Source organism: Microplitis demolitor, chromosome 7 (assembly GCF_026212275.2).
Source record: "Microplitis demolitor isolate Queensland-Clemson2020A chromosome 7, iyMicDemo2.1a, whole genome shotgun sequence".
Classification (NCBI taxonomy): Eukaryota; Metazoa; Arthropoda; class Insecta; order Hymenoptera; family Braconidae; genus Microplitis; species Microplitis demolitor.
Window position 1 is genome coordinate 3,830,255 of NC_068551.1, and position 23,649 is coordinate 3,853,903.

Below are 23,649 nucleotides of genomic sequence, written 5' to 3' on the forward strand. Positions count from 1 at the left end.
CCCATTGGTTAAAAAATTATTTATTTTTTTAATTTAGCCCTGAAAATTTTGTTTTTTATTTCAAATTCAAAGTTTATCATGTTGATAAGAATTGCCGAAGGTCAGTTATTCAAACAACAAACATTTTTAAAAAATCAGGAGTAGTTTCGGAGTAATCTGGATTTTTTTTCAATTCGCATCTGACCTGGAATTTTTTGTAAAAAAATAAAATCTTTTTGGAGTAATCATCCATTTAAAATTTACTCCATCATTCAAAGTTCCGGAGTCAAAAAAATCACTTTGCATACGAACTAAATAGAGAATTTTTTTTCAGCAGATTTCGAAGTGATCTGGATTTTATTTCAACCCACGTTCACTCCAATCCGTAGTTTTCGCGCTAAAATAAATTTTACTCCAAAGGAATTAAATAAATAAATAGTCATCTGCTCCAAACTTAATTTGCATTCACTCTGAAAATTTTTTCCAATATGCATATAAATTTTCACATAAATAATTCGGAGTAGTTAAACGCAAGTAAAAGACAGGAGCGAGCCATTAAAGGAACTGGTGTAAGAAAATGAAACGGGTATTGGTGAACGTTGCGGTAGGTTCTTAAGGCGTCGCGACGCCGGTAATTGACAAACGGGCAAGTGCCGCACATTACTTACTACACTGTACAGTATAGTATACAGCCACAGAGATGGCTCACATCGACGACTGGTTATCCGGCATACACATGGTTAGGTCGCGGACAAGGTGTGTGGTGCGCGAGCAAGTGAGAATAATTGCCAGAGTTCTGCCGGCGAGAAAAAATGACGGGTGACGAACCGAGCCGAGTTGAGTCGAGTAGTCGAGGGACTGTTGGTTTCGTCTGTCTATAGTACGATACGCTGGTACTGATACTGGTGAGTCGGTCCTCCTCTGTTGTTGAGCGTGTAGTGTACGAGTAGTATAGACTTGAGAGCGAGTCTGGAGTTGAGTCGAGTAGCGAGTAACGAGTGAACAAGCGCGGCTGGACTAGTGGGCTGGCTTTTGCTTACTCGTAAGCGCCGAGTCAGTCAGTGTGCCAACGGCGAGCGTATAGTTCGCGGGTCTGTCACTACTGGTACTACTTATCACTGTGTCGAGTACTGTCATTTAATATTTAACTCCCGTCCGCGATCCGTCAATGTGTGAATATTATAATTTATCATTCATTATATTTTAATTTGTTTTTAAATTTATAAATAGTTGCACTTTCGGAGTCACTTTTATTACTTTTCAAAATTTAATCAACAAGTTTCCCAATACATACATATATATATATATATATATGTATATATATGTATATATGGATAATCCATAAAACGTTAATTTGCACAACGAATACCCGAGACCATGCGAGTCAGTCAGTGTGTCAAAGAACGTAAACATAAAGCCGTGAGTGAGATGACAGTGCCGGTTTAAGTGTTACTCCGAAAAGTTTTAATTCATATTTTAAAATATCAAGTATTAACTTTGCCGGCTTTACTCTCGGGAGACTTAATTTACCCCCTCCCCCTGTCTGGAGTATTAAAAAAAATTTTTTTAAATGACAATTGAATTTAAAATTCTTTTGTTGGGTAATTTTAAGTTAATTTAAACTTAAAATTGTGATTTTATCGCAGTGCAAATTTATGTGTTTAAAATTTAAAAAATATATAGTTCAAATATATTTAAATAAGTATATATATATATATATATATATATATAGAGAGAGAGATTTTGTGGAATGAATGAAAGAACAGTGCGGTGAAGAATGGATTCAATAATTAGTAACTGTACTTTGAGAAAATTTATTTGAGATAATAATTAAGGAAATAGTTACGAGTTGGTAAATAAAAGGAGTTAAAGTAAACGTGTAAAAAGTTAGTAAAAATGTTGGAAGACCAACCTCTGGACCTCAGTGTCCGCGTGGGAGACTTCGCAGAGTACTCGCGTGAAGAAGAAGAACGAGGCGATTCGCGGGAAATCGAGACCCAGCAGATTCAAATCCGCAAGGAGATTGAGGACTGCGATAACGCACTCAGACTCAGGGACTTGGGGACTGGTCCTGAATATTCTCAGGTCGAAGACAGAACATGCTCCGAGGATTCTGATGACTCGTGCTCAGATAACCATCACAAGGATGTCACTAGGAGCAGGACGAGGCCTCCTGGAACAAAACCTTACAAGAAAAACCTCATGCGGCGATACCGTGAGTTTATTAGATAAGACCCAAATCCGTTTTTAATTTCATTTTAAAATGCTCGACTATCAAACCACTAATCTAATTTTTTATCACACGAGTAAATAATTAATAATTAATATTACTATTTTTTAAAAATGTAATTAAGTACAATTACAAAATATCTTCCTATTTAAATGTTTACTGTATCGTGTAATCACGATCAAGTGTCTCAGTAAGACAGATTATCGATTAAAATCCGGGTTATTACGATTTCAAGCACACAGATAATTAAATAGGTCGATTTATAAACGTAAAATAATTAAGTTGTATCAAAATATTTGATATATCTTGTCTTGTCTCTTGTCTTTTTGTCAATTAGTGTATTGATTTTTATATACATATATAATCTTAAATTTTAATTATTAAAATTCTTAAAATATAACTCCGTCTGATTGATTGATTATTTATTCATTGGATTTTAAATTTATTTCAAAATTTTTAATTTTAAATTAACCACCTAAAATTATACAAGAGATTGGCATAAAGATGCGCAATCGTGCTCGTAGACATCATTATAAGTATTTAAAAAAATTATATATATATACATATATATGGATATGTATGTGAGTGAGTTTGTAATTCCGTCGATAAAAAAAATTACACAATCACATCTCATCAAGGTCGTTTTGTCGAATTCACATTACCATACATATGTATATATCTACATATATATTTGTAAATGTATATATAAATGTATGTGTGGGTTAATTTTTAAATTTGCGTATTGGAACAGACTAAAATTCCGCAGAATCATTCGCGAATAAATTATTTATTTATTAAAAACTGGGTGATTTGAGTTAATCGATTATTTTAGTACTGCGGACTCAAAAATTATATAAATTATTATATTATCTTATGACCTGCCTCAACTCGAGTGCAATCTCTCGATTATTATATTTAAATATTATAATTTAAATAAAAAGTTAAACAAAGGATTCGAGTTGGTGATAAAGCGTTTGGTCATTGGTATTAAAATATTTTTTAACGCATGATTCGATGAAGTTCATGACGCATACAGATGGCAAGGAGGAAGTGTAAGAGTGAAAGTGTCTTTTCTTGCTAAAAATTTCTCTCATTTTTCATTTTGTCCGTCACAGTCCAACCCCAAATTTTACCGGCACGAATATGAATCCACAGAATCTACATCCACTCTCACTTAACCGCAGCGGGGTCCATTTACTCTCGTTAACGATACCTAAATTTTCATTTGCCAGCTTTCACTTTTTGTTAAAAATATTAATATTTTATTTGACGGTTCCTAAAATAAACGACAGCTAACAGTACACGCATACATACTAAGTATCAAAAGATAACGCGTTTAATTTTAATTCTTTTGTGTTTTATTTTAAAACGCCGTCACTTATTCCGAGAAAAAAAAGTTCATTGTGATTCAGGATATATTGGTCCGTCGGGTAAGGAAGGAAGGATTAACTTCCGGTCTACGTAACCATTTTATTATTTTTCATCGCCGTCATATTAAAATAACCGTCAATGTCACACTCCCACATTAAATTACTTATAACCACGGATTTTATTATTATGACGAAAACCCACAACATGCAGTCATACATATGTAAGAACGGGGGGGGGGGGCAAAATGGACAAATACTATTGAACATATTTTGAATTTTTTATGGTAAACTTTCTAAAAAAATTGAGTGTCAGCTGAAAAATATTAATGACGTTATGATACTAGTTAGAAATGATCCAGAAGTTAACAGATAATTTAAAATTTTAGGAATTTTTTTTCAACAAATGAATTACAAAAAAATAAAAACTAAAAAAATGCACATGTACGAAATTGAAAAAACTAGTAGTGCAATTTTTTCAAATATTTTTTTTTTAAGATTTGCTGCTTTGAAAAAAAATTTAAAAATTATTAGACGTCGGCTAAATTCAGTATCATACTTAGAAGACGTCTAATAGTTTTTAGATTTTTTTAAAATAGACAAATTATAAAATATAAATATTTTTAAAAAATTGCACTTGAAGTTTTTTTAATTTTCTACATGTGCATATTTTTAGTTTTTTTTTTCTTTTGTAATTTTTTTTGTAATCGCTGGAAAAAGTAAAAATCCGAAATCTTAGCAATTTAATTTTAGGATCATCAGACAGACAAATTTAAAATTACAAATAAATAGAGTAAATAATTAAAAAAAAAAAAATTAAAAAAAATGCACTTATAAATTTTAAAATTTTTTAAATGCCCATTTTTTAAAATTTCATATTTTTAATCATTTACTATATTTATTAATAATTTTAAATATGTCAGTCTGCTACATTTTGAATATCATTAAAAAAAAAGATTTAGCGTAATCCTCGAAAGTATTTCCTCAAGTACTCCACTTCCCCCTCCCCCTATATATACACCCATATATATCTAAAACATCTAGTCTCTTCTACCTTTAAAAAAGCATTACACACGTTTCCCTACTTTCTCAGTCATGCAGATAATTTCGCCCTATATTTGTCGAGTAATTCCGTAAAAAAAAAAAAAAAAAGAAAGGGACTAAAAGAGTAATAGAAGTAAAGTATAATATGTTTTCCTCTTGTAAGCATCATCACCTTTACACGCCCGACGAATTTTCACCTTTAAAGAGGTAAGGATCGATTTTCCACGCCGATCGGCCCGGAATATGTACATACATCCATACATACCCTTATACATTTATAAGGTATACAAGTCAGTAGTATAATAGTATATAAGAGCTTGGCAATGTATAGGCAGCGGGGATTTACACGTAGGCGGGTCAGCAATAGGAAACTAGGGTAGGCTGTCCTTGTGCTCTCTCGAATGGTGGGTTATTGGAACGTTGGCACGAAGACGTGTTACTTTCATCTACACGGTGAACACACCGGAAGCTCTGTTTATATTACAGTCCAATATCACTATTTATATTTTTATTTCATCAAATCCATATTAATATATTCCTATTTACTTTTTTTACTCTAATGTCCCACTTATGATTCCTCAATTATATTTTCTCCTGGTTCTTACCGCGACTACAAATTATCAAAAAATAAAATTATTGGCTCCGATGGATAAAAAAAACATCTATAAATATAAATGAATACAATAAATATAGGAATGGGAAAAAAAGTTGACGGAAAAAAAAAAATTGATAATAAAAAATTGAAAGTAAAGACACCCGTTAGATAAGTACATACGTCGATGGATCAACGTTTTAAAGCGTGTAATTTTTTCTTTACCTCGTTTCTTCTCTTTGTCACTGTACTTGATACTCGTTGACTGGTTTCCCTCTCGGTGTACGTTGTCGAGGTACGAGGTAATGACAAGCCTCCGCGGTGCATAGAGGAAGAGACGCGCGCTCGTTTAATGCACCAGCCCTGACCTACATAGTAATAATGCGCGTTGCCTACACACTACGAACTAATATAAGTGTGTACTACTCTAGTATTATGTATTATGTATATATGTATATATATATAAATAAAAACCATAGGACGATCCATAGGCAATACTTTGCACTAGTGTAAACCAACACAACAACAACAACCATCTATTATTGCCGCGATAAGAATTACAAGAGCTACTGTTGTATTATATGCGTCCATTATCTATATCTGCATCTATATATCTACTATACATTTAAGTAACGTTTACTAAATATGTGTACATGTGTAATACTATTTATCAGATACCATGGCACGAGTTCACTTTAGTTAACTTATACTAAGTAATTGTCTTTTAAATATTTACTACATAAATGACTTAATACGTTTTCAAAGCATTACTTCCGGTTACTGTATTACTATTTACATTTTTACACCGTCCTTCGATTTGAATTTTTAACTTTGTTAATGTAAACTATTATACAATTTTATTATGACAGTTGACAAAAGTGAAAGTTATTATAAATATATATATGGTATAAATATATATACTTTATTCATTTTACTATTGTATAATAATTTGGTCTAGCATTTCTTACTGTCCTTGACATGTTTTTTTTTTTTTGACAAAAACTATGATTTAAAAATTTTTTAAAAAATAAAAATGGAGATTTTTTTTTTGAAATATAAATAATAAAATAAACATGATTTATTTAAATTCTTAAGCAGTTCTCTTCCTGTTGTGTTGAGTTTTTGAAGGAAGTAGGCGTATATATGTGAGGTCGCGGGTACTTCGCTACACGTACGAATCATGACAATGAAGTGACGAGGTTTTAAATGTCTAAGAGCATTCATCACGAAATATATAAATAAAAATCATGCGAAAATAGGTCAGGGTTGTAGTAAAGAAATATTTAAGCACTTCCTTCTTCAAAAAATATAATAGCGAAAGTATTTCATTGCTCTAACTTAAAGTATATGGACATTTAAAAAAAAAACGCTGTGTCAATCAACAGACATTGATTTATATAAATAATTTACGCTCCAGTGATTGTTTTTTTGTTTGTTTAAACAAATGGAAAGTTTTAAGTTTTTAAATAATAGCAAGTGTGTTCAAATATTTAAACTACTCGATAATAATATAATTGATTCCACATTCCATATCTATTTTACTTATTTAAATTATCAAGAAAATTGTCACGCGCAACATTGTCCTCAGTAAATTACTTCGTTTCCTTATATTTCTTATCGATAATTTAACTAAATTATGTTTTGTCATACGTTAACTCGTTTTTTTCACAAGTAAAAAAAATATACCAATTAGTTGCGAATAAAATTAATATTTATACTTGTCAATATATAAATTCCTTAATAAATTAAATTTATTTGCCGCTGTAATAAAACGGATGAATGATTTCAAGTAGATAATTATTTTCTGGGACAAATATGTAAGCTGGTGTATATATATAAATTCAATATATTTATATATATATATATATATATATATATATATATATATATAAGCGCGTACATTCACCATATGATATGATAACCATTACACATACCGTGTGTTGTACTTGAACGTCTGAGAGCGCGTGATGTCACATAGAAAGAGAGAGTCTCACGTTACCGTTACGCAATGCCGGACACAAATGTATGTACCATGCTGCAGCTTACCTATATCTATATACATATATATGTATCATATGTTTACATTTAACAGAGAAAGTTATCCCGTACCGTCCATCCGTCCGGCACACAACTTATGTACTGACCTTACTGTTACATTATATTATATATCGCACGCACGGATATTCATCTATTAGTTCCTGATGGCCTGCTTTTCAATAACATTTTTTATTTATGTATATCTACATCTCCGTTAACGTCTACATCTATACAGAAGAAAAGGAACGTGGCGCAAAAAATTTTTACTTATCCTAAAAAATTTTCTTTGGGAGAAAAAAAATTTTCTTGGAACAAGAAAAAATTTATTGGCGCAAAAAATTTATTTTCTCACCCTAAGAAAATTTTTTTTTTCAATTCATTAATGCAAAAAATTTCTTAAGCCAGGTAACAATTTTCTTGGGGTAAAAAAAAATTTTTTGCACCAAGAAATCGTTTTTTTTTGTGCAAGAAATTTTTCTTGAAAACTTAAACTTTCTCGGGTAAAGTAGAAATTTCTTCTGACCAAGACAAAATTTCTTAGCTCAAAAAAATCTTAACTTGGTTTCCAAAAACATTTTCTTAACCCAAGATAACTTTTTTCCTATGCATTTCTGAGAAAATTTTTGTCTTCAATTCATAATGCAAAATATTTTTTGCGCCTCTTCTTCTGTGTACTTTTGTATCAATATTTGTACGAAATAATAATTTTTTCATCAATAATAATTACATAAAAATAATAATTATTACTACATATGTACTATTTATGGACCATGTAATAAATGACCCGACAATTAAGTATTATTAATAAATAAAAAAAGAAATTAACACCTAAGTGATAAATAAATTAATTACATTGTCTCAAATGTCGATGACAAGCAGAGACCAGAGACCAGAGACATATAGAGAATCATATAGAGAATAGATGTAATATCCAAGTGGATCGATGTGGCTAGACGTCCATCGCCCTCGACCCTCCGCCCTCATCTTTCATCTCTTTCTCTCTCTTGCACTATTTCTCCCTCTTTCTTTAACTCCGGTATTACTTTTATTTGATTGCCTATCTACACTAACATCAAGATCCTACAAGGTCAAATGTGTGCCTTTTGTCAACCCCTCTGGATTAATTGACCCTAGTTTTAGAACTTGTTTCTATTTGAATTGAGCACAAGGCTAAATTTGCTCTAGACTTCGCAAGACGTCTCATCAATTTATCGATAAAATATCATGCATCTATTCTATCTTCACTTGCCCTTTCTCTGTACATTGGTATTCAATCAACATAAAAAAAATATAAATTACAGTAATTTAGCATCAATGAAATTTTTTAGGAACATATGAAATATTTAAACGACATATGAAATACATGTGTGAACATTTTTCGCAATACCAGGTGCATTTAACGCACAAGTAAGCCAGCATTGGTATTCATTACGTGGCATTGGCACACACTGATCTTACTCGGCTATTGACTGTATATATATTTATATATAAATATGTTTACTTCGTGATGGTTGATGTTTGGCCGTCAGGCAAAATAAAAGACATAAAGGAAGCGTTTAAAAAAATCAGTTGACAACAATGCGAATAAAAATAAAAAAATAAGTATATGCAAAATAAATGAATTAATCTCGACGATATATATATATATATATATATATATATATATATATATATATATATATATATATATATATATATCACTACTGTGTATCTCGATGAACTCAGTGGATATGGGCAATTGGCCTCAATATTTTGACAGTTAATCCTGCGAGCATTTATTGCGTGACCCTCTAGCAATAACGTAAATTACACACCTACACATTTATCCGCAATCCATACCAATATATTTACATACATGTATATAACATATATTTAAACTCACAAAGACTAAAAAAAAAAAAAAAAAATGGTTATATATAAAAGTGGCGGACTGGTGTTTTTATTTATAATTTTTTACTGGGTATGATTTTCCAGTATAATTTTTCCCTGATATCGATGAACTCGTTGAGAAATTGCTTAATGAACCTGATGGTAGTGTACTGGCACTGGCTGGAAGGAAGGTAGAAACATTGCAGTGGGTCAAGGAGAGTCTACAGTGGCTTTCACTTCCTCTCCAGCGGTCTATACACAACTCACTTGCTGGCACTGCCGTTGTTGCTGCCTATCTCAACCTCCCAGCCATATATCTATATATCTGCATATATTCCGCGTCATTAAATATAACAAACAATATAAAATTTTTTTATTATTCTGTCAGCAATTGCTCAATAATGCAACTGCTGCACAACACTGCAATAAAAAAAATACAATAAAATAAAAGAGCGTAATGCTTACATAGGTATTTAATCTATCAACGTTATTTAATAATTACAGTTGATACGAGGGAAATACAAGCGCCACATGACTCAGCGGATCCAGACGAAGCAATGGGTCTTGCGACAGTTAAAGCTGAACCAGGCAGTACAACAGGAACACGTTTACTTCATGGTATTCTGTCCCAGCATCCGCCGCAGCACAATCTTGGCATACCCAATGGTGGCTACACACGGCATTTGACCAATCACGTTCAACTTGGACAGCCTCCTTACAGCTCGAACGGCATTGTCACCACAAACACACCAGGTAACTACTACTACAACTACTGACAGTCATTGCACGTCTGTATATTGTCTGTAGTCTGTAGTCTCGATAACGTTACTGGGCAGTCTCTCATCTTGTCATGATATTGTCAGCAAAGTAGACCTGGAGCTCTAGACCTGGGTAATGCTTAGTCTGCAGACAGTTGTATGATAAAACCAATGGCGAAGATAAGCCGTTGGTTGCCCAGCATCAGTTACTCTTTCGTCTACTTAGCATATGCACCATACACCCTTAGAATATATAGTCATAGTCAGTCTGTCTGTATCTGAACGAGTTTTAAATAATTGTCTTGGTAGCAACTGAGCTTGGTTACCGTGGGAATACTACTGTTGTATGCATACTAAATGACAAGATGACCTTCGGCTTCTTGCATAAAGATACCTTTAATTGAACAGCCACGCGAAAACAAGTTTATGTTGCACATTCGATCGAGACCTGGCTTAACGACATTAGTGTCATATCTTGTCTCACTTTTTATTATTATTATTATTTATATTTATATTTATATTTCATTGCTTTATACACCCATTCAATTAATTATATAAATTATTATTATTAATTAATACACTGTGAAAAATTCCGAGTGATTATGGATTTTAATTCAATCCGTCACTCGGAATTTCGGAGTTTTTACAAAAAAATCACTCCGCATACGGAGTAGAGAGTTTTTTTTCAGATGAGTGATTTAGATTTCATTTGAATTTGCATTCACTCTGATTTTAAATTTTTTTATTAAAATAACCTCCCCTTTAGAGTAAAATGAATCCTCATTAAAAATAATAATTTGTTATCTATTAATTTAAATTAGGAAGTGGATCACTGCCAGCCAGTCCTGCAGATAGTGGAGTAAGTGATGTTGAATCGAGTACATCGTCTGGTGGTAATGAAGACGCAAACTTATTACTCAAAGCAAGACTTAATCCAAATCCATCTTTACAACCAAGCCTTGGTTCCCATCATTCACATTTACCGTCAGGTAATTTACTTTCAAGTATTAATTATTTATTCAATTAATTAAATAATTAATAAATAAATATTTAATGGGCCTTGAGCTATAAGATAGTATGTAGGCAGAGACAATTAATATATTGACTGGTATGTTATGAAATAGCAGCGATCGCCAGATCGGCTTGCCATAGCCCTGGAGTATATTCGAGCTCGACGGGATTCTTGCCACCCTCTTACCACCCTCATCAACACCACACATCGCAATACCATCCGCATCGAGGAACCTCGCCGCACCATCCCCACGGCAACCACGGTATGCCGTCAACTATGGGACCACCGCACCATCACCACCACCATCAAACACAGAGCCTACAACATCTCCATTATCGCCAGCCATCGACATGTAAGTTTTACTCTTTATATTTATTTATTTATTTATTTAACATATTCTACTTTACTTAACTCTTTATTCATCGTACGTTTAGTTTATTTTCTATGCTTCAGACACTGGTTAAATAAAAATAGACTTAAAAAAAATAAAATAATGTAACTTGGTATAAAAGTAACGTTCGAGAACGCTCGTGACCCAAATGCCACTTGATAGCCGTCCTAGATAAATTTTGTCTGGAAATAATATTTTTTAAAAAAATAATATTTTGACATTTAAAATATTAAAATTTGAATTTTTATTTACTAATCAGTATCTCATTTTAAATTAATTATTAAATAGACAAAAAATGAATTTAAATAGAGGAAATAAAAATGGACTTTTATTTTTGTTTTTAATTGACAGTAATGCAGTTAATTATTTGTAAAAGGGTAACAGGTTACAGGAAATGGCAATAAAAATAGGTTAATAATTATTAAGAAAAAAGTTTAATAGTTTGACGAATGAGAAGCGAGTTGAGGTGAGCCGAGCCCACTACTCAGCAGTATAATACGGCATTACAGACGGCAGTAGTGACGGGATGCCGAGTAAAAGTGTGTCGGATTGTATAATCGAACGTGAATAAGCAAAATGTTGCGCCACGACGATTTGGTAACTTAAAGAGACCCCGCTGCCGCTGTGTTCCCATTGCGGATACTATGCCAACAGATATGACTCTGATGCCGTTTTAATCGCGACACATTACCGTAATCTCCTACCACTAACAATACCCGCTAAATATTAACATCTATTTAACACTTTAAATATCATCGAGTCGTAAATAACAATAAGTTGATAAATAACAACACATTTGCAAAAAAAAAAAAAAATGGAAATAAAATTCTAGTGAATCTTATCTCCAAAGTGGAGCAGCATCAGAATAAATTTTTTTTCTAGTCTATTAGAATTAGCGAGCAGTCTTTCGCTAAATGCAAAGACGAGAATAAATAAATAAATTTGAGATTTGAAATAAAAAAATATAAATAAAGAAATCGGTGGTTTGCGCATTACGTTAACTGACGTATAAAACGCGGCCTCAGTGTCAACGTTACGAAATGGCCCTGCGGATTTCACTTTTATTACATTCGATATCGTAAGCGGATTCACTGTCTGGTATTACACCGACGCAACTTCTTGTGTGATGAATTATCAATTTTTTAAATTAAATACTTTATTCATTTTATTAATTACATAAAAATTTATTTATTTTATTGTTAGCAATAAAATTACCCGCGTTTCAAGGATTTTATTTTGTTCACAAATAAATTTTTATGTAATTAATAAATTTAAGACAAATTATTATCGTAAATTTAAAAGAGAGGTATTTTTTTTTAGCAGCTGTAATTTACTGTGAGCCGTTAAAATGCCTCGAGTGTTAATTAATTTAATTATTAAGATAATAATACCTTGGTGATGTTGTGCGGAGATCAAGAACGTTTCGGTTGTCCTAGATCAAGTACTCTGTCGGATATTTTTAAAAGATTGCCATATAATATACGCAAGACCCACGCACGCAAGAATGATATAAGTGAGTGTACAAAAAATATGCATGCTTATATATATATATTTATATATATTTGCATACAGACACAAAAACAATAAACAAACCGACTAGATTATTTATCCAAGGAAAAAATTTTTATGAGTCAATTTAAATTTTTAAAAATCTCAAACGTCACTATATATATTTTATATTTTATACTTGTAATATATATGTATAGTATGTATTTGTGTATGTGTATGTATGAGTGGACACGCGAAATTTATTATTAAAAAAAAAATATGACATTTTCTTTATACGCAAGAAGTCTAGGACAGCGATGGGATGACGCAAAGCCTGAAGAGTAAAAATAAAAAAGCTATTCGACTAGTACACTATCGTAGTCTAGGTCTAGGTCGGTTATTAGCGCATACCCGTCACTCCACACTATACTAGTATATTTATCTCTACCTTATCTCGCATCCTCAAACTCGTTGATTAAATATTTATAAATTTTTTAACATCATTATTATTTATATTTATTTTGCAAAATTTTTTAGCCGGCAATAGCTAGCAGGAACATCTCACCTTGAAGATGTACTGGGAAGTTTAAAAATCTGTGTCGAATATTTTAGTGAGCATCAAAAATAAAGCTGTCGAAACGAAAAAAATAAGACAAGAAAGTATAAAGAAATAACAGTGCGTGAAAATAGAATTTAAATGACCTTCTTGGTTAGAAGGAAGAAATATATATTTCTTAAAAAAAACCCATTAAAAATATATTTTTTTAAATTGGAGCAGATTTAGGTGCATCCTATCCAAGTATCCGATGTCTAAGATAACTTCTTTGTGCGTTATACCTAGAAATGAGCGGTTTCAACGGCGATAGTATTAAGAGTATCTTTGTTCACATACACATATATCCACATATATATCTTTGTATTGCTGACGACTGGCGGCGCGTGTCCTTCCTGGGTCTCTGCCCCTGTAGAGCTTACGATAGTGTTGTGCCGTATTATATATTTACAGTCCACATATTATCAGAGCGCACTTATATGTGAGTTCTTACGCGCCATGTGTGTCTTCATATGTATGTATATATATTATTACATGTGTATGTGTATGTATATACATATGTAGTAAGTAACGACAAACTCTTTCTGCGTTTTATATATATATATATGTACTGTCGTCGACGAGAAAAATGCATAGCGCAGCGCATGAGAGGGACAAACGGTTCTCAACTCACACCGGACATGCTGACTGTGAATGTATGAATGATCGATCGATAGTTCCGAGCAGAGGGTAACGGGGTCCCGAGTCGATTAAACGGCCACTGAAATAAATAAAATTTAGTACAATAAAATATATATAACGATAATCTCAAGTGATATAAATACAGTATGTGCATACGGCGAATGAAATACTATTTCCCTCAAGGACTGATGATGCTCCGTATGCGTGCAGTAAATCAACTTCACGTTTTCACGTCTCATCTATTTGCAGTGAAAAAAAAATTATTCATCCATTAAATAATTTATTTTTTTTTGCTCAAGCTATTTATCTTATTTCTTATTCTTCGCGCTCTAAACTCATCATAAAAACATAAATATAAATATAAATTTATTTTTTTTCTTCAAGAGTGATAAGTAGTTAATGACCGAATTCCTCAGTGCGAACGCTGAGTGTCACTTTCCTCATTCCATTATGTGCATCTGACGAGACGAATACACACACACATTAACACACTCACATGGTCAGCTAAATCGTGCGGACGTTCCCGGACGCTGAGTAGAGAACTGGCTGTGTGCATGCTATGGACATGTATGAATGTTGTGTGTGTGTGTTTGCACGTATGTAGTGCGTTGGCACATTCGGACTAGAGTGTCGTGCAAGTATGTATAATACACGGGCAACAACGAGGAGGCATCGTCGTCGTCGTTTTTATTTAGTTTAGTATAGAGGTATAGACGGTGACCTTGTCGCCGGCAATTCACCCCGTCTGCCCCTTCCCCGTTCGCCGCACTCCGCTTCACCGACTAACTCCCGAAGCATCAGATCCAATGGCTAGGCAGTGGCAACTGCTTGCACCACTCCCCCTCTCTCTGTCTTTTTCTCTCTATATCTTGAGCTCTCAAACGTTTTTTTCTCCGCCCTTGTATTGCTACACCACCAGCATCACCACCTTACCCCGCCGATCCTTCCAGATTTACTCTTATTCTCTCCTCTCCTCTCCTCTTCTCTTCTCTTCTCTTATATTCTCCTCGCTCCACACTCTGTCCCACATCCGTATATATTTCATTTCATTATCAACCATTTACATACTTACTTACTTACTCGTTTCCTCTTTTTTATTTTTATTTTTTTTTTCTCAATACATAAATTTTTAAATAACAACAATATTCATTTTTATTATCCTTAACATTTAACCCTTCTGCTAATTTATTTTAAAACCATACACCCAAGGGCGAATAAAAAATATAAAATTACTGTATAAAATTATTCATTTCCGGTATAATATGTGCTATGCCTGGGGAACGGATCTCGTCGCGGCTGATGCTATCCACTTTACTCTTTTACCCGCATATACATCCATACATACATATACACATACATACATACATTTATCTATACTACTTAGTATCTAACTAAAGTTTCACGGTTTTCGCGCAATTGTACCGCTCAAAGGGTTAAGTTTCCATTATAGTACTCTATAAATAAACGTAAATAAATTAAACTTTAAATTTTTACTCCGTACATTCTTATTTAACTTGAGACTAAATCCTCCTCCGCAAAGTTTTCCTTCTCTTTCTTGTGTTCATGTGTGGATCCACACACGATCCAACTTCAACACCAAGTTTCTAAATATATAATGCGTAAGTTAACTTTAAATGTAATGTACAGTAAAGTAAGATACAGATAATACAAACCAAGACCGAGACCGAGTATACATACATATATACATATATACATTTAATATGTACTTATATCCGCGTTTAATGCGCGTACGTCACGTAAGCCTCTACCTACTTTCTCTTATTCTCTCACTCTCATTAATTACTTTACTTACATATATATATATACAAAACAAAGACAGGTGTACTGGTATTAATAATTACAGTTGTGGTGCACAAATAATAATAACAATGTCACGGTGATAAATTGATGGGTTGGTGACATGACACATGACTATTTATTTAACAACTCTTAGCACAATGACGACAAAGACACGCATAGTAATGAAATACGTACGAACTTAACGCCACCGGCATGTGTTAGTAGCCTAGACCTAGACAAGAATCAGACCTAGACCCAGACCTAGACTCGGTATTATATGTAGACCCATTGAGTTATACTAATCTTGTATTGGTCTAGTGTAGACTACTATACAGTACTAGTAGAGAAGAAGAAGAAGAAGAAGAAGAAGAAGAAGAAGAAGAATTAGTTGATATGCCAGGGGTGGGGTGGGGGGTTTGCCTGCCGTGACGTCATCGGCTCGCAAAGGAAGCCAGTCGCGGATGGTGGATAGGAGGTCTTATCACCAGAGAACAGCTTTAAGAAAGTGAAATCAGCAAAATAAAGATGAAACGAGGAAGACGAAACGTGTCTACGTGTTTTTTTCCTCTTAAACTTTTTTATAATAATAACTATATTTTTTATTCCATTTTTTCTTATCAGTATACTCGTGTATTATTTTTTATTAATATCAATACTAGTTTATTTGTTAATAAAGTATTTTTATTATTGAGACCTGATGAATAATTGTCAATTTACATATATATGCATATGTAATGTGTATTCATATAAATAATAATGATAATAAATAAAAGGAGGTAAGAGAGACAGAGATATTTGAAGGAGAGATAGACAAGTTGGGGATTAAAGTGCACAGAGGAAGGTTTAGTTGATGATGAAGGTGCACGAGTTGCGGATGCCGGCTCGCGGGATGGGAGCAGACGCGGGGATACGGGTCGAGTGGTGAGCTTAGCAAGTAAAAGAGAGACAGAAACCGAGCAAAGCAGCAGCAGTCCACCGCAGTACACACTCCAGAGACAAATAAAAATAAAAATAAGGAAAGAAAGAACGGTGGATGTGCGCGTATGGTGCATCAGACTAGCAGTTGCGAATCGGCGTAGAGAGAAGAGTAGAAAGAAAGAGCAAGTGAGCAAAAGAGAAGGATAGAGCTGTTAAGTTAGTCTGTCGGTCAGTGACTGGCTGACTTTCCCGGCGCAGCTGAAGGTCAACTCTCCCCTTCTCTCATTTAGACCTCCATCTTTATTCTACTCCCTTCTGTCTTTTTTTACTCTTCTCTATGCACCCGATATATATAATATACCAATGGAATATCATGTGCATTTATATACATATATGCATATGTATGCGTACTAAAAGAAGACTCTTTACGCCATCACACATGATAGTTCCCGCACTTAAATCCGCTAATCTTCCTCTTCCTAATTGCCATTGGGTGTGTAAGAAAGACATATGTGAGTATGTCAATCAACTTTATACGCTTCTCAGTATGTACATGCATAAATTATAAAAAAACTTCCTCAAGAGCCCCCACCATCCGTCCAATACATATTTATATATTATTTTCTTAAAAAATAAACACTTGAGTTATTCTAAGAGTTGAGTTGAGGATAAAGATACCTCTATACCACCACTACACTGATACGCCAAAGCTGCCGGCTCTCACTGCAGATCCGAAGCATCCGGGTGTTGAGTGTATTGGTAATTGCGGATACGAGGTTTGCTGTACAAACTGCAGACAAGTAAAAATGATAAGAAACCCAATAATAATACATATATATGTATATATTTATTTTAAAAATATGTTTTTTATTATTGTCATTTTTATCAATTGTTATTTTATAAATATTTGTAAGCGAGAATTCCGGTAATATCCAACATCTACGCAGCAGCATCCAGTGTTACTTATACATATTAGTGGCTGGTGTTTTTACACAACAACACAACCCTTTTATTTCTTAAAGCATCAGTCTGCACCGAGGTCTTGGTAGTCGTCTTTCTTCGTCTTGCTAGTCAGATCGGAGTTTAGCTCGTAAGATTGCCGTGTCCCTGGAATCCCCACCGTCCTCACCAGATCATTCCCAGATCCCCTTTCGTCTCCGCGTGTTCTTCCTCCTAAAGCGGCCTCCTCTCCTACATTTATCGACTGGTACAATCCCCGCCTTTGCTATACTTGTACTTCCGGTCGCGAGGCTAGCGCAAATTCTCGCAAAATAAACGACTCGGCCTCTCCACTCTACTTGCCTGCGTCACTCTTCCTTCTCTTCATCTACCTTTTACTTTTTTTACAAACTTTTTTACTTGTTCTTTCCTTTACTCTGCACTACACTAGTCTTTGCGCTTGTCAGACTCCCCATTTTAATTCCACACACACAAGCACACACACACATGGACATGTATTTTTAACCTTCTGATTCCATTACGCGTTTAACATTTGCCTAAACTTCCTGTCATGACTGTCAGGAAGAAAGACTACCGGGTAATTGATCCAATGCAGCTTGCAATTGCCTCAATTATATTTTACTCCATTATATTTTTTTAATAAATATTTCTTACATCTTTTATTGAACGGCATTGAAATGCTATTAAGTCTAAGTGTCTATTATATATACAAGTATATAGATATATATATATAATATATGTAGTCTTGGTAATGATGATGATGATGATGATGATAAATAATAACGCGTAGTAAGTGATAGCGAGTTTGCAATGGCCTCGGTTTACCTCATCGCCGTCACTGATAGTGGTGTAGGTCAGTGAAGCCAGAGAGCGAGTAGACAAGTCAGTATCTCCCACTCTTATCCTAGACAACGGTCTACGATTGACTCATCTAGCAATAACTCATTCCGCTCTACTCAGGCAACACATTATACATAACACTAGTCGCGGTTTGCTGCCTTGAAGAGTAATAATAAAACTTGCAACATAAAATATCCAACTCGTTTCTCTTTACGCTCCTGGGGTCTGCACCCAAAAGAACCAGCTGAAGAACGAGAAGAGGAAGAAGACTACGAAGTACATAAGCTTGAAGATAAAGAATAAGACCAAGACCGAGACCGAGACCAAGACCAAGACACCAAGGAAGAGAAAGAAGACAACAGTTCTCTTGTATTTTTAGACCAACCATGCATACACACGTTATATACTTGGGATGCACCAAGAATTCACCAGGATATCTTGCAGTTTTTTTTTTTTTTTTTTTTTTTTAACTAAAAACGCATCTCTCACGTTCGCCGTTTAGTTCTTCTCTCATACATAAGGGTTTTATTTAATAGTATTTTGAAAAGTTATTTCAATTTTAAATTTAACACTGAGCAAAGCGGAAGAGTACTGTAAAAAGAGCGGTGTTAAAATGAAATAACATTGGTGTACGCGGTGTTAAATTGGTTTAGAAAAAAATTCCACGTATAGAAATTTAAAAAAAATATTTATTACAGTAGATAAAAAAATATAAAAATTTATTGAATATTTTCGGGAAGTAATTTCAATCACCAATAATTTAATTAATTAATAAAACTACTGTATAACTGTAGTGATTGAGTTAGTAAAAATATTCACAAAGTTAAATATTATGATCTGAAGCTAGCCGACGTCTAACAATGCTTGGATTTTTTTAAAAACAGTAAATTATAAAAAAAAAAAGTTCAAAAATTACACCTACAGTTTTTTTAATTTTCTATATGTGCATATTTTTTTTTTTTGGAATTGATTTGTTGAAAAAAAATCCAAAAATTGTTAATGGTCTACTAATTTTAGGATCATAAAATATTTTAAACACCGGTAAAGAATATTTACACGGCAGTGGTGTTATTTTAACACCATTTTCGGTATTGAAATTTAACACTGCAAAATTTAACACCTACACCACCTTCTTACCCCTTTTTTTTACCCTGTAAAAAATTGGGAGTGAATTCAAAGTGATTATGAATTTTATTTAAATCTAGATTTACTCCGATTCGGAGTAAATTTCACTCCAAGTTAACTAAATAAATAAACTCATTCGCTCCGTGATCACTCGAGATTTAATCCGCGTTCACCGAAAATTCTTCCAGTGTACAGCGTAGTATTTTAAAACGTTACATAAATTTGAAATTTTCCACAAAGCTAAGCGGAAGATAGTAAAGATACATATGGATATGTGCACCTTTTGCGCACAGTACGCTCGAGTGAAACCGTGGCCTCATAAAACGCTGTCATTATGCACTAAAACTTGATGCCGTCACCATACAGCCTTGACTCGGGTCAGTCCTCTATCATCATATTATATACAGCTTTCAGTGTAGTCTGCTAAGCTATCCTACATGCAGTCTTTAGCTTCAGTGTGTTGCACCAGACAGTTCTCTTCACTCTTCACGCCCCGCGTGTTTCCCTTCTCACTCGTCATGCTTATATCCTCGGTCTTCTGCTCCCACGAGATCACCAATCCTGTTCTCCATCGACGTCCATCCACCTATCTACCTTAACTACTTCGTTGTTATTTTTATCAGCTATTTCGTCTTTATCATCTAGAAAAAAAATATTATTTATTTACGTCTGCTAATTTTTTTAGCCAGTGTCTGACTGTTTTAAATAAACGACCCATAAATAACACATCAATATTTACTTTATTTAAATAATTTTACATTTCATTTTTTACAGTAACGGAGAGCTACAATAGTTACGTAAACTCGATGTACGCCGGCAATGGACAATTTGCAGCACCTTGTACTCCAAGTCCACCAAGAGGACCCGGTGGCGTACCCACGAGTGTTATTCAGGCAGCGACGAGTTCTGTGTCCGACGACTTGTACCTTCTGGAGCTCGGGTTTCCACCCCGTGCTAAAAAAAATAAATTGAAGAAAGCGCGACAGGGTGAGGGCGCGACGGTAAAGAGAAAATCACGCGAAGGATCGACGACTTATTTGTGGGAATTTTTACTCAAGTTACTGCAAGATCGAGAGTACTGTCCACGGTACATAAAGTGGACGAATCGTGAAAGAGGAGTCTTCAAACTTGTTGACAGCAAAGCTGTGTCTCGATTATGGGGCCTGCATAAAAATAAACCAGACATGAATTACGAAACCATGGGCCGGGCACTCAGATATTATTATCAGCGGGGTATTTTGGCTAAAGTTGATGGACAGAGGCTGGTTTATCAGTTTGTTGATGTACCAAAAGATATAATCGAGATCGACTGTACAGGAGCGTGAGATAAGGCTTTTTTTAACTAATTATTAATTAATAAATAATTAATCGTTAATTAATTAATTATTATTGATAATAATATTATTATTATTTTTTATTATTATTATTAATATTAATTGGATAAATTAATTTGGTTGTGTCGAGCTCTTCCTGCCAAATAGTGTCAACATATTGATGCAACTCAACACTAAATGTTGTACCCTCTCTGACTCCATTAATTTGTTATTATTAATTTTATTATTATTGTTATTATTATCATCATAATAATTAATTATACTGTTTATTTACGTACTAAAAAAAACATTGACAATTATAATTATTAGTGACATTGTCACAAGCAAGATTAAAAAACCCGCAGTTATTATTTTTGTCTGGATACGGGACAATAAATTTTTAGAAAAATTATAAATTTTGAAATGATATTATTTTTGAGTATAAATGTTTGTATATTGATAAAATTTATAGACTTTTAAGTCGTATGGTAAATTATGGTGCTCGTACTGTTGTAATTTTTATGAGAAAAAAAAAAAACTGGCAATTTACTTAACTTGTATAGAATTTTTAATAAAAATTGTAAATTTTTAAAATTCTAAATTATTTATTGTACATTTAATAATTTTATAATAAAAAAAAAAAAATTGTTATTGGGAAGGAAAATTAAAGATTGATATGGGGAAAAAAAAAAGTTGTGAATTATAAAGAAATGTGGGCTGTGAAATGGTTTAAAAAATGCGCTTTTCGGGAAAGAGGGCAGAATGTATGGACGTATGTCTCTAAATAAATAAATGAATAAATAAAAAAAAATATATAAATATTTGTACGGATGAGTGTCGCCATGTGTGGAGCCAAGAGCTCAGGGAGGGTCACACTGTATATTTTTAAAAAACAAATTTGAAAATGGGATATTAATTAAAAGGTGAAAAGCTGGTGCTGGCTAACTGTACAAGAGGTCCAAGAATGTTATTGAGCAATTCGTTTTGTTATTGGTCGGAAAATAAATTGAAAATAAATTGAAAAAAAAAAAAAAAAAAAAAAAAATACAATCTAAATTTTTTGTAAATATTATTATATTTAAAAAATAAATAATGAAGTAAGAGACCCAGTACTCGACCAGGGAACTAGTGCCCGATTACTCATGTATTTGTATATTTATACTGTTAATAAAAGGGGCAAGTCCACGCGGTATAAGTGTTAAAATTTTCGATGTTTAAAATATTTTACGATTATTTTTTTCAACAAATTTAAAAAAAAAAAAACAAAAATATGCACATGTAGAAAACTAAAAAAACTGTAAGTGCAATTTTTGAATTTTTTTTTTTTTTATAATTTACTGTTTTTTAAAAAATCCAAACATTAAACGTCGGCTAACTTCAGTATCAAAATACTTAACTTTGTGAATATTTTTATTAAATCGATCACTGCAGTTATACAGTAGTTTTATTAATTAATTAAATTATTGGTGATTGAAATGGTGAGCGTAAAATTGTATAATTTTTAAATAAGTACATAGTAAAATTGAAATTTCCTCCAGACAATATTCACTAAATTTTTATATGGAATACATTTTTTTTTTTCTAATTTCTATACGTAAAATTTTTTTTTACACCGATTTAACACCACTTTTTTTACAGTATATATTTACTAAATATGTATACAAATTCATGAAGTGACCGTGTACTAGTTCCCTGATTGGATACTAGTTCTTTTACTTTACAAACAAAAAAAAAGAAAAAAAAAAGAAAACAAATTACATGTTTAGTAAGTTCTATTAAAATATTATATAATTGTATATGATATATAATATAAATATATATTGTATGTTATGTCATTAAATCAGTGAGTGTCGATGTGTCTCTGTGAGATGTATTACACCACATCAGGGATCAAGGACGAGGATGCATATAAACTACATATATGACTCTTGTGGGTATTAACATACCCATTAATATTATTATAATTATAACTATTATTGAATTATTACTATATATAAATAAAGATATAAATATATATTGTCAAAGTACAACATTTGTACCAATCTCATAATTGACCAATGCTCAGATTAATTGTTTAAAAGGTTATTGATATGAAATATTAAATTTTCATTGACCAGCGCACATTTTAAAATATTTAATAAAATAAACAAACAGCTTCCATGTTTTTATACCGAAGCCAATAATTAAATTAGTGCGTTACCCTCTCCCTGATCAACCTGGGACATTGTAATATTATAAATATTAATTATTTAATTAATTAACTAATTAATTAATGAGTAATAATAAAATTATAACATTTAATAAAGTTTATTATATTATTTATTCACGCACTGGCGCGCGTTGTGAGCTTTTAAGAGTAAACATAATTAAATAATTAAAATATTATTAATAATTATTATATGTCATAGTAACAATTTTGTATATAAAACAAAGTATCATTAAAGAAAAAATTAAGATATCTATCATAGTTCTAATTGTTGTTTAATGTAAGACAAATTAAGACGTAATTAAATTTTATAATGATAATAATTATTTATTATTATTATTATTATTATTAATATTATTATTATTGTAAAGTCAATAAATATATTGTTGGATACGTAACGTACCCAGGTGGTCGTTAAAAATTAAATTTTATCAGACGTCCCATAAAAAGTTTTTTTTTTAGTGAAAAAATACCTGGAGAAGTTGG

General features: G+C 32.6%; 1 protein-coding gene across 5 annotated transcripts in view; it reads left to right on the top strand.

The window, feature by feature from the left end:
* LOC103577048 (ecdysone-induced protein 74EF) overlaps positions 1 to 22,002 on the top strand; it is a 64,658-nt gene extending 42,656 nt beyond the window's left edge. For 3 of the 5 annotated variants that reach the window (XM_053740864.1, XM_053740863.1, XM_053740862.1), the window contains exons 5-8: positions 9,623 to 9,871; positions 10,698 to 10,865; positions 11,001 to 11,240; positions 20,419 to 22,002. In XM_053740864.1, coding sequence (XP_053596839.1) covers positions 9,623 to 9,871; positions 10,698 to 10,865; positions 11,001 to 11,240; positions 20,419 to 20,969 — 1,208 coding nt within the window. In that variant the 3' untranslated portion in view covers positions 20,970 to 22,002. Of the gene's footprint in view, positions 1 to 926; positions 2,195 to 9,622; positions 9,872 to 10,697; positions 10,866 to 11,000; positions 11,241 to 20,418 lie in introns of those variants that run through there. The other 2 variants (XM_053740866.1, XM_053740865.1) reach the window with 2 other exon arrangements.
* Positions 22,003 to 23,649: the final 1,647 nt, after the last annotated feature.